General features: G+C 51.1%; 1 protein-coding gene across 4 annotated transcripts in view; it reads right to left on the reverse strand.

Annotated features, from left to right (window-relative positions):
* Cep104 (centrosomal protein 104) overlaps window positions 1-15380 on the reverse strand; it is a 31346-nt gene extending 15966 nt beyond the window's left edge. For 2 of the 4 annotated variants that reach the window (XR_007593743.1, XM_050153202.1), the window contains exons 1-10: window positions 15013-15380; window positions 10852-11003; window positions 8200-8373; window positions 7866-8004; window positions 6402-6464; window positions 6044-6126; window positions 4120-4447; window positions 2859-3086; window positions 864-1061; window positions 339-506 (exon numbers count right to left, since the gene is read on the reverse strand). Coding sequence is in view for 3 of the 4 variants with exons in the window: in XM_050153202.1 (XP_050009159.1) it covers window positions 339-506; window positions 864-1061; window positions 2859-3086; window positions 4120-4447; window positions 6044-6126; window positions 6402-6464; window positions 7866-8004; window positions 8200-8373; window positions 10852-10964 (1494 nt within the window). In the remaining variant the exon portion in view is untranslated. The remainder of the gene's footprint in view (window positions 1-338; window positions 507-863; window positions 1062-2858; window positions 3087-4119; window positions 4448-6043; window positions 6127-6401; window positions 6465-7865; window positions 8005-8199; window positions 8374-10851; window positions 11004-15012) is intronic. The other 2 variants (XM_050153203.1, XM_050153204.1) reach the window with 2 other exon arrangements.
* Between the last annotated feature and the right edge of the window lie 57 nt (window positions 15381-15437).

A 15437-nucleotide genomic window follows, 5' to 3' on the forward strand; every position in this document is an offset into this window, starting at 1 on the left:
TAATGCCAGCTCAGTACTCCTGAGAGACACCCAGCCTCTCCACTTTTCATTTCTGAACACTCAATCTAAAGCCTGTCCGGAGCTACAAAAAGAAACTCAGCTCGTTGGCCCCACAGCCTCACGAGAAGGAGAGCACTCAGCACACCTGCTGAGCTCTGTGTGGAAACAGGGGCTGTGCGGAGCAGAGACGTGCCCAGGAAGCATGGCATCTCCCATCTGCCATTGTCCTGGAGCTAGGATGTGCCTCTTACTGGAGAACCCTCATTCCTGGTCTGTCTCACTGAAAGCTAAGTCACAGTTATGTCAATGACCTGGGGATAGCAGGCAGAGGGACTTACTGAGGTCACGATGTCCTTTATGGCTCTTCTGATGAGAAAGACAGATGCTCTCAGCATGTTTTTCAAATCCTCCTTCTGGGTTCCAACAGGCATCTCCATCAGCTTCTGGTACAGTGCCAGCAGGGCATCTTCCCGGCAGGACCACGTCTTAGAATAGGCCCCAGCCACCTGCCAGCCAACAGCAGTCCTGTCTCAGCTCAGGAGGCAGACTGTCCAGCCCCACACAGCCATCCCAACTGCCATCCTGCACTTCAAAACTCTTCTGTAGGAGGAAGCCCTCCGCAGAATTGAGGGGAAGAGCTCAGCTACACTGGGGGGAAATTAAGACCTGAGACCTCTACATGTGAACGGCAGGATGTACACACACACACACACACACACACACACACACACACACACACACTAAACAAAGCAAAACCCCTGCAGCAATTTTCCCCTTCTCTCCCTATGCTGGTGTGCTCTGTGTCTGCATGTATCTGCACACTTGCATGCCATACACATGCATAACTTGGTTTTGATTTTTACCAAGGGTTCGCCTAAGATGTCAATGGCAGAACTGGCTTCTCTCAAGGCCTTCTCTGTCAAGGGCTCTGGTTCCCCTGAGACACCCCGTCTCTGGACGTCACTGCTGTCTGCGTCTTTCACTTCGGGCTCGGTGGATGCTTCCCCCAGTTGCTTCCGAGTAATGGGAAGAGGCCGCTCATCGTAGGGCACGGCATCCACCTGGAGGTGTGCAGAGGTGAGCAGAGTGCTGGGGGTGGGTGCTCTGCTGGGGTGTCTCCTCACAGACTGCTGGGCGAAAGCTCTAAAAGAGTCAGTCTGCTAAGCACCAGGATAGAATAATTCCTACAATTATTCTATCCTGTAACTGTAACTGTATCCTGTAACTGGAAAAAATTGATGAAGCCTTCCATTCCTGTCAGACTCACCCAGACACGGAGCAGCAGCACTGCCTCCTCAGAAGTCAGCTCAGACTCACACTAGTCACCTGCAGCCACTCCAGTTCGGCTGACACAGAGGACAGGAGGAAGGGTCATCCCATTATTTTTCAGACTAGTGTCTGTTGACATACTCTTACTGCATTGCATAGAGCAATAAACATGCTTCTCCTCTGGGGCCCACTGAGGGAAGCTGTAACAAGCCTCCTCTGTGGTGCTCCTTGGTGAGGCAGCTGCCAACCCAGCCTTCAGTCCTCAGCACCTAAATCACCAGGCACTGCTCTTGGTGCCCACACAGCAGGGAAGATGGACCTTCTGCCCTCACGGCCCCATTCAGTCAGAGACAAAGGCACAGAATTGAAGAGGCAAGGACACAGCAGGGTGAGAGCGGAGAGGGAGCACACGGTGCCGAGAGAATGGGTGAGTGCACACGTGCGTAAACTCACTGTGTGAAACCCTGAGACACATGGAAGGCTAGGCCACAAGGGCATCGGGACCCTAAGATGGACACGTGGGTCAAGGCCCCTTCTGTAGAGGCCTGGTGGAGCAGTCAGCACAGGGATCTGCTCTGCTCTCGCGGCTGCTGCAGAGGCTGGAGTGCATGACTAAGTTGGTCCAGCTGACTGAAGTGAGGACCCATGGGCAAAAGGTGCTGCCGTGACAGCAGGCAGCCCAGAGATAAGGAGCCGGGGAGTCACGTGATGGGAAGAAATCTGCTATGGGAACTCCTTCAGCCAACAGCCTTTAAGATACTGGCCCACTTGGGGCATGGTCAAATACACTATATATACAGATATAAAACGTGTGCGGCCCCTTGGCTGCTGGATTCGGCTCCTGTGCCCCACTCATGTAGAAGACTGATGGTCTGTGAGTCTACCCCCAGATAAAGAGACCTTTATTGTACTCCATTCTGGGCTAGTGTGGGGCTTTATTATAATCGACAACAGAAATCAGGTTGCTAATGACAATACTGAGCTCCCAAGTCAAACTAGTCCTGAAACCTGCAGGACCTACTGTGTTCCCAGCTAGAACAGTCAATAAAAAGCCCAGCTTGACTCAGGTTTCCTGTTACCAAGCTGTTCTAAGAGGCATGGTGACCACAGGTACATAACTGAGGTGTCATCTGAAAAAGTATGGATAGGGAATTTACCCATTTATTTTGAGACAGGATCTCACTCTATTGACTTGGATGTCCTGGTCCTTGCTATGTAGTCCAAGCTGACCTGGCAGCAATCCTGCCTCAGCTTCTTGAGCGCTCCAGGAATGGGCATTTTACACATGTTCACTTATTCCTTGAAGCAATGCTTGAAGTAGATGTAAAGACTTTGTGAGCCCACAGATGACATGGCAGACCCAGGGAGCCCGACAGGCCAGGTGACAGATGTGCCTCTCAAGGGACGTGGCCAATGGACTATGCTTGCTTGTGCTCTGCTCTAGCCAGCATCCCAGGTCCCTTCTGGACTCGGAGAGGAGGGCTGGCCCTGGAGTAGGCACGTACCTATGCCTTGGGATTAGTACCTAGTCCAACCCAGGTCCTCAGTGATGCAGCTGGTAGCAGTCAAGCTGGCGTGGAGTAACTTACATGGCTCCTAGGTACAGGGCCTGCGGCAGGTGGGGACTGGTCCACTGCTGAATGTCGAGGAGATGATGCCGAGGGATATGCCAAGGGCTTTTCCTGGAGGGCAGGGCCTGCAAATGTGCCTTCTGTTTCCAGCTCTTCTGTGCACGGCAGTGAGGACGCTGCCTTCCAGTGCTGGGGACTGCTGGGAGATGCAAGGGGCTGGAGGGGCAAAGCGAAGGGCCTCTGCATCTGGAGGAAAGATGAACAAGGGGCCATGACCATCACAGGCCATCTGAAGGACAAGGGGCCATGACCACTGCAGGTCATCCGAAAGACAAGGGGCCATGACCACTGCAGGTCATCTGAAGGACAAGGGGCCATGACCATTGCAGGTCATCTGAAGAACAAGGGGCCATGACCACCACAGGCCACCTGAAGGACAAGGGGCCATGACCACTGCAGATCATCTGAAGGACAAAGGGCCATGACCACTGCAGGCCATCTGAAGGAAGTCGTGCTGAGCACACAATGGCCTATTGGTTAGTCACAGGACCATGGCATCACCTCAGCTGTCTCTGCCACAGTTACAGCGCAGATCACAGCAGCCCCAAATACCTGACAGCCTGAGCATGCATGATTGGGCATGATCACAAACATACTTGTGCTAGAAGCACAACAGTAGGCAGGTGGCACTTGGGCAGGACTCTGGGTTCAGAACTGGCCTATGCTGTTCACAGCTGGTCAGGTGACTCTTCACAATCCAAACAGGCAGGGCCGATGGATGGCACACTGTGATTCTCACTGATCTATGTTTTACTTGCCAGGAAGGCAGAGGTAGCTAAAGAGCCAGCAGTACCAGTCTGAGACCAGTAGCCTGGAGGGTGGGACTGGTGAGAACTGGCAGTCTGTATGCACACATCTGCATTCAGCATCTGCCTGATGAACCGTAAGGTTATGGATCTTGCTAGAAGTCTGTTTCCACTCACTTAGACTACTCAGGGGGTTTACACCTGAGGGCATGTGGCGCAGGTACCACACTCCATACAATATGGTGACTGGGCTGGAGGGGTCCCTGAAAAGTGACAGTGCCTTGATCTTCCAGCCCTGGGCTCCCTCTCCTCATCTTCTAGTGAACTCTAGAAGATCCCATCCCAGCAGAAACCTGCTGACTGCACATGGCACGGAGCAGCTGCTTTAGTCCACACATTCACAGAGCCCAAGCACAACTCTGGTTAGCCCTTCACTCTCTCCCACTTGCCCCTACCCTGTGGCCCATTCTGACCTCTGGCTCGCCCTGCAGGAGGCCGTGCAGCTCCAGCTGTTCATACACCTGGGCACGGTAGCGTGCCATCTGCTGCTTCTTCTCTTTGGCCAGGTCGTAGTCTTCCTTCTCCACTGCGCAGCGCTTCTCCACCTCGAAGCGCCCCAGGCGCTCACCGACCTTCTGTAAGTCAGCGATTGCTTGCTTCAGTTTCTTTGCGTGATCATAGCGCTCCTTCTTGACCGCATCCCGTTTCTTTTCATCCAGCCTGCGAATGATCTGTGCAACTTCGGGGTCTTGGTACATGTCAAAGGCCAAGTCATCGAGTGGAGAGATGTAGTCAGATCTCCTGAGGAGAGAAGACGACCCCAGGTCAGGAGAGTCAAGAGCTCGTGCCGCACACACAGGTGAGAAGGTCCCCTATGTGAGGGAGTACAGCCTCAGCTGGTCAGGCTGCAACTCTTGCTCCTGGTGCTTGACCGAGCTGTATGTCAGGCCAAACCACAGATAAACTTAGCATCCATGACCACATGTATGCCACTATTCTTAAAATTTACAGCATGGTAGTGATGAACTTCACTCTGTGGTCACAAAGTACAGCAACAGCATTGCTGGGACCACTGCAGACTCAGGACCAGCTCAGGGTCTCACAGCAGCTGCACTGGCTGCATCAAGTAAGCCAAACACAAGCTGTGACCTGGGTATTTTACATAGAGGTAAAGTTTAATTAGATATTATTTGTCACAAAGACTTTAGTTGGAAAACTTTAATAATAAGTTCAAGTGGGACTTGGGCACACACCACATTTAAAAATCCCCAGGTTCCTTTCTGCCACTCCATGCCCTTTGCCTGGCAGCCCAGTGACTGTGAGGGACAGCTGCAGTGGCTCTGGGCATTCCTTCCATCCAGTAGTCTCAGGGTTGATATAACATACATGCTGCCCCACACGCCACATTATTAACTCTCAACACTATGCTTGCAACTCTACATCACTTGGCCACGATGTCACAGAAATAATATAAAGGTTTTATTTTTAAAAACCTCACCAGGAAAAAGGAAAAAAAAGTTCCATGTTGCCATAGTCAGAATTTGCAGGGCAGGAGCACACTCACTCTTATGCAGCACCCCAGGGAAGGTCAGGTTCTCACACCATGAATCTCAGCACCGACACTCAACTCCACAGAGTCCTGGGGGCCAGACAGGTCAGGCCAGGCACAGCCTGCCCCACCACTGAAGCTGGAAGCTCTGCTGGAGCGTGCCATTGCTGCTGTGGCTGCTGTGTGGGCTCAGGCTTTGGGGAGGCAGAAACCAAAGGGTGGCTACCAGGAAGGAGCTGACTAGCGGTGACACAGCTGCGGGTGCACTGGCTCTCTCTGAGCACACCCTGAGCACTGTGGGTGCACTGGCTCTCTCTGAGCACACCCTGAGAGCTGCGGGTGCACTGGCTCTCTCTGAGCACACCCTGAGAGCTGCGGGTGCACTGGCTCTCTCTGAGCACACCCTGAGCGCTGCGGGTGCACTGGCTCTCTCTGAGCACACCCTGAGAGCTGCGGGTGCACTGGCTCTCTCTGAGCACACCCTGAGCGCTGAGGGTGCACTGGCTCTCTCTGAGCACACCCTGAGAGCTGCGGGTGCACTGGCTCTCTCTGAGCACACCCTGAGAGCTGCGGGTGCACTGGCTCTCTCTGAGCACACCCTGAGCGCTGAGGCACGGTGGGCAGCTGCATCACTGTTCTCAGGCACCCGTGCTAACACCTGAACACTCAGAACTGAAGCAGTGCAGGCGTGCAAGATATGCAGTCACCTTAATCTCGGCATGGATATAAGACAGCCCGACCAGTGGCTTCCTGCTCTCACCTGACCTAAGCCTCATGGAGACCCCAAATCCTCCGGAATGACCAAGGTGTTATGAGCTGTCTTGTGAAGGAATGGGGAAAGGTCTTACCCGGCAAAAGTTCCTTCTAGGGCTGGGTCCTCATTGTGGGGACTGTGGCCAAGGTAATGGTCAATCAGCTTCTCTCTAGAGGTCTTTGGGGACAAAACATCTTCTTAGACTCTCAGCAAAAAAAGGACAAAACAAACCTTAATTTTACAACTGTTTAACAGAGACGTGCCAGTAAGACTCAGTGGCCCTAGTTTTCTGGACAGGCAGCTAAAATCCTTGAGGAAAGTTTTGAGGCCTTCTTAATTGATACATTTGTGTGTGTGTGTGTGTGTGTGTGTGTGTGTGTGTGATGAGAATTAGTGATTCCTCCTCCCACAGAAATTCCCTTTACTTTAGGAACTAAACTTCTCATACTTACAATATTGCTTTCATCACCAAAATCTGCAGGGTCTCCAATGATATTTATCGCAACCAAAGCCACCTAAGAAATAGTGAAATCAGCAGAAATCAAGTATGAAGTGTTTGAGATGCCTTGCCCGTGTTGTTATCAGGTAGGAGGGTGTGCGATGACAGTAAGGGGCACGCTGATGTAGAGAACTGTGACGTGCTCAGCAGATAACAACCACTGCTCTTCTCATGCTCAACCAAGTTGCTATGGCTTACAGGTTTCTAAAACAGTAACCGCGAACCTAGACTTTTAGCAGTCTCCCAATAAGAGGTCTCTACCCACATTACCCCAGACGAGGAAAAAAAACTAAATTGACACAGCCCAGCTAACCCAGGTGCTTCACCTCTCGCCTTGGCAGGGAAGTCGCTCTCCTTCCCACCCATCACTGTGGTCCAGGTTCCTAACCAGTTCCTAGCAGCTGAGCATCTCATAACTCATTCACTTGCCACAACAATGTGATCTGTTGGCTTTCTCCTACTGCTCTTGGAGAGGCAGCAAGGGGTACAAATGTGTGTGCAAACAAGATTGTTCTGGGCACACCTGATCTCCTTTGTCAGGGTGGGATTGAGTTCTACCACACTCTACCACTGAGCTACACAGCCTGTCCCTAGCGCTGGGCTACACAGGCTGTCCCTAGCGCTTTGGCTGGCTTTTGGGAACATATTCCTCATACTGGGTTGCCTTGCCCAGCCTTAGTACAAAGGCAGGTGCTTAGTCCTACTGCAACTCCATATGCCACGCTTTGCTGATACCCATGGGAGGCCTTCCCCTTCCGGAGCAGAAATAGAGGAGTGGACTGGGGGACAGGGGTGGAGGGGAGATGGAGGGAGGGAATGAAGGAGAGGAGGGATGAGAAACTGAGGTTGGGATGTAAAGTAAATAAATAATTGATTAAATTTTAAGGAAGGAAGGAAGGAAGGAAGGAAGGAAGGAAGGAAGGAAGGAAGGAAGGAGAAAAAAAAGGCAGCAGAGCCGCTGGAGCAGCTGGAGCAGTGGCGGGCAAGCGGCTTCCCTGGCCATGGACAGTTCAGACAGGTTATCTGCTTCATTCTGCCAGAACAGCTGCCAGTCAAAATCACACACGCTGTCAGCTAAGGAAAATACGAGGTAGGAACCGTGGAAGCGATTTTACCACAGCGGTGTCAAGCTACTGCATACAACTGAAGCGCAAACCCCAGGAACCATTCTTGTACTCTCTTTCATCTGAGTCTGGTCCAATCAGAGGCTCTTGTGTGCCCCATGACTACATGCCAGAGTTAACATATGGGAGAGTCTGGCTTCAGAGAGCAACAGCTGCTCACACAGTTGCTCCCAGGAGTGTGCAGGTATGAGGACACCTGAGCAGTCTGCTCATGGAGGTGTGTGGTGAGGGGGTAGAGGGTGTGGGGTGTGCTGTGGTGTCAGGACAAAGACACACACACACACACACCTTACCTGATTATATATGTTGTACTTGTTGGTGTGGTTTTGGTGAAAGATCAGCTTAAGAAACTGCCCCACAGCATCCACGTAAACAGACTTGAGTTCCCGGGCTTTGCAGCCTGTCTTTTCGTTGTCACACAGAGAGACATAGCTGGAAGGAAAGTCACACCTGATGAACTGTCCACAAAGCTGTTCCCACTCCCACTGAACCCCACAGATACGGTAACCCTGCCTGTTAAGCATATGAATCTCAGGCATGTGTTGGGAAGATCACAAAGGGCTGAGAGGGACAACCCACAAAGCTGTCAGGTTGAGGGCACCCCTGTGCACCGAGTCTCATTCTCACCCCAGTCTGCGGAAGCGCTCTGCTTGGTACGGCACCAGGTACTCAGGCAAGCTTTCACTGATGTAGAACTCAACCTTACTGGAGATCATGTACTGGTGAGCAAGGAGCTGCAGTTTCCTTATCCGACACCTCTCCACCATCTGGAGAACAATCTCTTGTGGAAACTGGCAGAATCTGAAAGCAAACACAGCCTTGGGTTTCTGAGAAACGTCTGTAGTTTCCTGTCGGCCTGCTTCCAGGCAGGGGAGTGTGAGGCGCGGCATTCTGGATGTGGGGTAGCATCTACCTGACTAGAAGACTGTGCTGCCCCTCCCTTCCAAAGCCTGGACCTAAGGCTGACTGGCTCTGCTGGCCACCTGCAAACCTAACTTCAGGCTGCTAAGACTAAAGGCTACAGTGGCCTTCAGGTTAATCAGGAGATAAATCAGCCATTCTTCTGGGGCTGTACCAGTAGGCCAGGCAGAGCCAAAGGCTTCCTTCCCCACAGGAACCTGAGTCCTTAAGCGAAGCATCTGCTTACAACACACAGGCTGTCAACAAACAGCAGGGGACTTCCAGGCGCAGGCTGAGCTGAGAGCTACACACTGCATGACCACCAAGCAAGACTTGGCTAGAGCACTGCTTCTGTCAGCAAGGAACCTACACAGCCAGGCACAGCCGTGACTCAGCAGTACAGTACGCTCAAAGGACAGCACTGACACACGCTAGCCAGCAGGCACTGTGGGCATGTGGAACCAAGGGAGCTCTGAAGAACAGGGCAGTCAGGGAAGGCCCCTCCCTTCACAGATCTCAACATTACTGCCTGGTGACCCGTGTGTGCACGCGTGCTCACGTGTTATCATTGCTGGCCAGGTCCTTCTTCCACATCCCACTAAGAAAACCCATCAACACAGTAAGGCTCCTTTGAGGTTCTTCAAGAGTAGAGCCATTTCCCCCGACCAGGTGGAGCACAGTGAGCCTGGGTGTCACTAACACATCAGCCCTGTGCTCACCTCCCAGTTCTGACTTCTTCAACTCAGGGTAAGTGCTCTCCCACTGAACCACACACTTATAAAATACATTGACAGGGACAGACTGCTTTGCCTTGAATAACAACAGCTCAGTGGGTGAAGGTGCCTGCTGCCAATCCCTGGGATCCATACAATGATAAAGAACTGAGTCCTTCAAGTTGACCTCTGCAGTGGCATTTCATTTGTATTCTGACAAATAAAGCCTGCCTGAAGATCAGAGAGTAGAACAGCCACACTGGTCAGCCTCACAGACCAGGTAGTGGTGACACACATCTTTAATCCTAGTAGTCACAATAGTTGCCATAGAAACCAGGCAGTGCATGCCTTTAATCTCAGTGGTGCACGCCTTTAATCCCAGCCCTAGAGAGGATTATAAAATGGGAGGAGACAGCTCTCAGACATAGTCTCCTTCTGAGATTCTGGAGGCAGGACCGCCATATCTGACTGAGGTTGAGGTAAGAGCAAGTGGCTGACTACTTTGCTTTTCGGATCTTTACGTTGAAGCCCAATTTCTCTCTGAGTTCTTATTAATCGTGCTTCAGACCTCCAATCTCCACACACATTGAGAGACATGCAAGGACATGCACATTAATAAATGTGGAAAAAAAACTCTGAAAACCGAGACTATGCAGGCTGCAGTCATCAGCTCTGGAGATTTGAAGCCTGAATCCCAAGGCTCTGAGAAAGACATGGCAGGAACTTCCCCCATCCCATAAGTAGCACCCTGTACCCAGTTCCACCAGAACCCTGAGCAAGCTTTCTGAACCACTCCTGACAGGACCCTTTGTCCATCTTGGTGACACTTGGGGATACTTTCTCTTGACTCCTGCAACACATTTGACCTCAGGTAAATCAGGAGACGCCTGGGCCGAACCTTGTGTGACTCTGTCCGTGGTTGCGGTACACAACCCTTTCCTTTGGTATCATCTGGAAGCATGGTACTAACATGGATACAATTAAGAGTTTAAAGGAAAACCACAAAAGTACCATGCTGGGGTGACTTGCATAATCACTGTTACAAAGTAGCTCTGTGTGTTTACTTAAGAACCTATGAGCTTCATGGACTCGACTTGCAGGGCAGACACAGCTAAGATCTTTGCAGAGGGAAATGCAGAAGGCAGAGAGTGGAAGCTTTGCCCTTAGCAACTGGAGGGAAGCAGAACAGAAATGGGGAGCTCGGAAGAAAAGAGGGTGTGGCTAGGAGCATGAACCTGCACTCCTCAGTGGGGACAGCATGCCTGGGAGGGAGTGGACCAGGAAGATCGACACTGTCAGCTCCAGCAGGTTCTGCTCTATCTTCTCTGCTTGACTCTTCCAGTCTCCCACAGCTCAGGCACGGAGGAGGGGTCCTGCTTACCTGACACCTACAGCTCCAGCAAGCGCCTCCCTACTCTACCTGTTTGACTTTTCCAGTTCCTGGGAGGTCAGGCATGGGGGGGGGGGTCCTGCTTACTGGGTCCCCTCAGACATTCCAAGAGGAAAATGCACTTTAATTTTAGTGATTTTAATTTAGTTTTCACTGAAATACACCATGTACCCGACTAGAAATGCATTCCGTGTTTTTAGATCGAGAGTCACCCACTCTACCAGGTATTCAGACCCAGAGATGTGCTTTCAGCCCTGCCCCTCAGGCCAGCCTTACTTTGGTGACCTCCAGCCACTGACAGTTGGTGCGTGGATCATTAGTTCCCGAGCACTGAAGCCATCTTCATGTCCAGAAGAGCTGACCACTACAAATCCAATCTTGTGGGGCATTCTGCACACATGGGCTGTTCAGAAGATCAGGGAAGAGTTCTGAGAAGAGATTCAACTAGGTTAGATGAGGTGTTAGCTCACGTCATACAAGGTAAGCCACAGAGTACTCAGACTGGCCCATCACTCCAAAAAGGTTAGTTTGTCTACAAAACATTTTAAAATGGATGCTCTAATTCTACTTAACACACCATTTAAGCTATCTTGATTTTCCTGAGAGTCTGACCTGTGCTGCGGCTGAGTTACATTCTCACTAATGATCAGAGTCTGCCTTTGTTGTGTGTGAAAGTTACCTCACTGGGGTTTCTGCAGATGTGATCAAGTTAAAATGATACCCTATTGGGGAATTCATGTGGCTGGTGCACTTGGAGAAGAGGAAAAGGATCTGGGGTGAGTACCACTAAGGGACAATGCCCACCTAGCATACAGAAGGCTAGATGTGGACTTCATCTCCAGAACCCATCCCCCACAAAACAATCCCTAAAAAACACAAGAAACACATGCAAGAAGTGGAGGCTCAGACACACTAGGGGGTGGGAGTGCCACATACTGAGAGACTGGAGCCACTCAGTTAATGCTAATGCTGGTACTGGAAACCATCAGGAGCGAGAAAAGGCTTCAGGCTTCAGAGATGCTTGTCCCCGCTGCCACCTCAATGCCAGCTCTGAAATTCCTAAGCCACCCCGCTTGTCACACTCTCATGGTAAAACCAAAGCTTTTGGTAGGGTACGAAGTCTTTTGGTATTATCAAGGAAACAAACAACTAGCAAGGATTAGGGAGGACACCTAATTGTTAGTGTAAACGTGCAGCCCTGTGGAATGCAGGACACACAGATGCACTGGTGCAGATGTGAGCACAGTTGAGTTGGGAACCTGACTCAGAACATTTAAAAGTGTTATCTGTGAACAAGATGGACCAGGACCATCTGTTGGCTCCTAGATCCTCAGAGGATGTGGAAAACCACCCAGCGATGTCTTGTAGGACACATTGCTGGGCCACCTGCCCTCGCCCTCCAGATGGGCACAAGCAGTTGTCAGTTTCTCCCTGAACCTAGACAATCAAGCTAGGCCAGAAGCAGGGCAGCTCTCCCAGTCCTAGTGAAGAAGGAGTGTCACTGCTTATACTAACAGAAAGTCTGCTGGAAGCCAAGTCGAGGGGAGACATGGTCAAACTTGAGGGAGCTTGAAGAGGAAAAACTGGCTGAATGATTCTTTCAGTATGATTTTTTTGGTGAACTGACCTGTGCTCACCACTGTCACTTGGAGGACACGTGCTGTCATGTCTGCTTTGCTGACCTGTGCCCTACCTCACCACCATCACTTGGAGGGTGCTTGCTGACCTGTGCCCTACCTCACCACCGTCACTTGGAGGGTGCGTGCTGACCTGTGTCCTAGCTCACCACTGTCACTTGGAGGACGTGTGTTGTCATGTCTGCTTTGCTGCTTGGCACACATGCTCTCCATGCTGGAACACAGCACAGAGTCAGCGATGAGCTGGTGTCTCTGCACTCCCCTCCAGCCCTGGTCGGGACCTGTTACACTTTCCCAGGCTCGGGCAGTCCGAGAATTCCATATCCATGCACAGTGAGGGTTCATGGATGGGAACACACATATGTGTTGCCCAGAGGGAACAGGTGACGCTCAATCCCAGGATTACACTGAGGCCATAGCAGAGGAGCTCTCTCCCCAGAGAGACTCCTAACACAAGAGTCCAAGCTGGGTGATGGTGGCGCACACCTTTAATCCCAGCACTCGGGAGGCAGAGGCAGGCGGATCTCTGTGAGTTCAAGACCAGCCTGGTCTACAGAGCTAGTTCCAGGACACGCTCCAAAGCCACAGAGAAATCCTGTCTCGAAAAACCAAAAAAAAAAAAAAAAAAAGAGTCCAGGGCTACTGAGGCCACCAAGAGAGGAGGCCCTGCCCAAGTGAAGCTAACCTTGGGCTGGAGCAGCAACGTCAGAGAGCAACACAGGGGCATGGCTACTTCTCAGTTATCAAACCAATCAAATACTTGCTAAGTAGACAACTGTTGGTGAAATAAATCATCATCAGAAAAAACAACAATCCTCCTAATACAGGAAAAAGAAGAGCATTAGAGGTTTCTTGGAATAAGATGCATCACTGAAATACTCTGTAGGCAGTGCTATCCAAAGTACGTCGCAGGAAGCCTGGCTCACGTGAATATGCCTGATGGATAATTCAGAGCTTTTGCTTACTTTCATGGGATTTGAAAAGGACCATTTCAAGGATCAGTGCCACTCTGATGCTTGCTGGTGTGTTTTGCTTTTGGAATGTATGCACTAAACTACTAAAGCCAGCACAGCAAGTCACCATTAAAGGTGCTCCACTGAGTTCCCTGTGTCAGAGCGGAGGAAACTGACCCAGAACACAATCAAGAGTGGTTCATACGCACAGCTGGGTGACTTAACATGCGTCTCCTCTGACTGGGAGACTACACTCTCATAACATGTGTCTCCTCTGACTGTGAGACTACACTCCCATAACATGCGTCTCCTCTGACTGGGAGACCACACTCCTAGGTCACTCAGGTCCCCGAGCCTGGAGCTCCTCTCAGGCACTACACTCCCCTTCAACACTCACAGAAGCATGTAAAGTCTTACTGCATTCAGTCACTTCCACTGCCTTGGCTCTTCTGTTCCACGCATGTTCCTACCAGACAACATTCTTTACACCCAATTTCAGTTACCTCTATTCAGGTCTTAATCCCAAAGCCCTCTGTGGCCTCCATCTAGGAATTAAAATGCTGCTTCTGTTCTGATACCTCGTTTCCCCCATTCTTACCTCTTATCTTGAAATTTGTTATTTTTGAGACAGAGTCTCAATATTTAGCTTCAACTAGCCTAGAACTCAGTATGTAGACTGCAATGGCCTCAAACTCACAGAGATCCTCTTGCCTTGGCACGCAAAGTACTGGGATTAAAGACATGTGCCACTATGCCTCAGCGTGTTGTGAATTTTAGAAGGATCCAAACACTTAGAGGTATACCCCTGGCTCTGACTTCTTCAATTATTTGACCATCTTCAAGGGCCTGGCCTATGCCGGTTGTGGTTGCACACACTTTTAATCCGGGCACTTGGAAGGAGGATCTCTGAGTTTGAGGTCAGTATGGTCTATGTAGGAGTAACAGGGTTACATAGTGAGACAGTTTTAGACAGACAGACAGACACACAGAGAGAGAGAGAGAGAGAGAGAGAGACAGAGAGAGAGAGACACAGAGAGAGAGACACAGAGAGAGAGACACACACACACACACAGAGAGAGAGAGAGAGAGAGAGAGAGAGAGAGAGAGAGAGAAGCAGGCCAGATTTCTACCTTGACAACAGTTTTACTCAGTTGGGTCTGCATCTCTGGTCTTAACTAGCACCTTCTGGTGTGCACCGAGACTTACAAACAGAACGTTAAAGGCAGATACAAGTGTGTCCCCAATAAAACCAGAACAAATAACTGGTACTGAAGACCCTGGCAAGAGGGCTGTGGGGCAGTGTGCGAAACACCCGGAACTCAATACAAAACAATCCACTTTCAGTCCTGACACTGCAGGAGACTTCTACTCCCTACTCCTCCCCTTTGCGCCAATCATCAGGAGCCTTGGCACATGCTCGTGGCTCCACAAAACACACCGCGGAAACTTCTGGTCACCAGACGTAGGTGGTGTCCCAGCTGTCCCTAGGGCAGCCATAGCCAACAGTGTCAGGTGACATTTACCCTAACATTGCTTATAAACTGTAACTAGGCACAAACTCTTATATTTTTGGTTGCGACCCTTCCCTTTAAAGCCATCTCTCTAGCCCCAAGTCCAAAAACAATGTAGCAACTTCAAACATTTTGTTACAAAGAAATAAAAAAAAATGTTTCTAGTTTTCTTTTCAAGAAACGCAACTGTTACAATATTAAGTGTTGGTTTGGGTCCGATTAATCTTAAGGATTGAAAGTGTTTTTAGAGAATCTTTAAGCTTAAAAAACATCTCAAACCAAACCCAACTACGAAACATACCCCGCAAACAACACTCATCAAAGTGTCTGGCTTACCAGGGGCCAGAGCTACAGTCTTCAGCCTCTTGGTAACTGGTTCTGCTCAGTAACGCATCCAGAAGAGGACAAGGAGGGGCTGGAACCGGATTCCCGACACGAAGGCCGAGATGCGCTACCTAGAGGCCTCGAGCAGGCAGCGGCCACGTCCCTCCACGGCCGGATGTCTTCCGCCTCGGTGCCGCTGAGGACCGAGGCTGCGCGGGGTCACAGGGCGCCGCGGAGACGAGCAGGAGGGACGCTGCCGCGATGTCGGCCTCCGCTCGCTTCGGAGGGGCCTCGCCTCGGTCCGGCCGCCCCCACCCCGGGCCACTGAGGCGAGGGCAGCGGAGGAGCAGCCCGGGCTTCCTCTGCCCAGCGCCCGGGCCGCAGCCACGCTCCCATGGCAACCAGGCCGGCCCGCGCTGTACGCCTGCGCAGCCGTC

This window comes from Alexandromys fortis, unplaced genomic scaffold (assembly GCF_014885135.2).
Source record: "Alexandromys fortis isolate MF-2015 unplaced genomic scaffold, M_Fortis_MF-2015_v1.1 scaffold_88, whole genome shotgun sequence".
Lineage (NCBI taxonomy): Eukaryota > Metazoa > Chordata > Mammalia > Rodentia > Cricetidae > Alexandromys > Alexandromys fortis.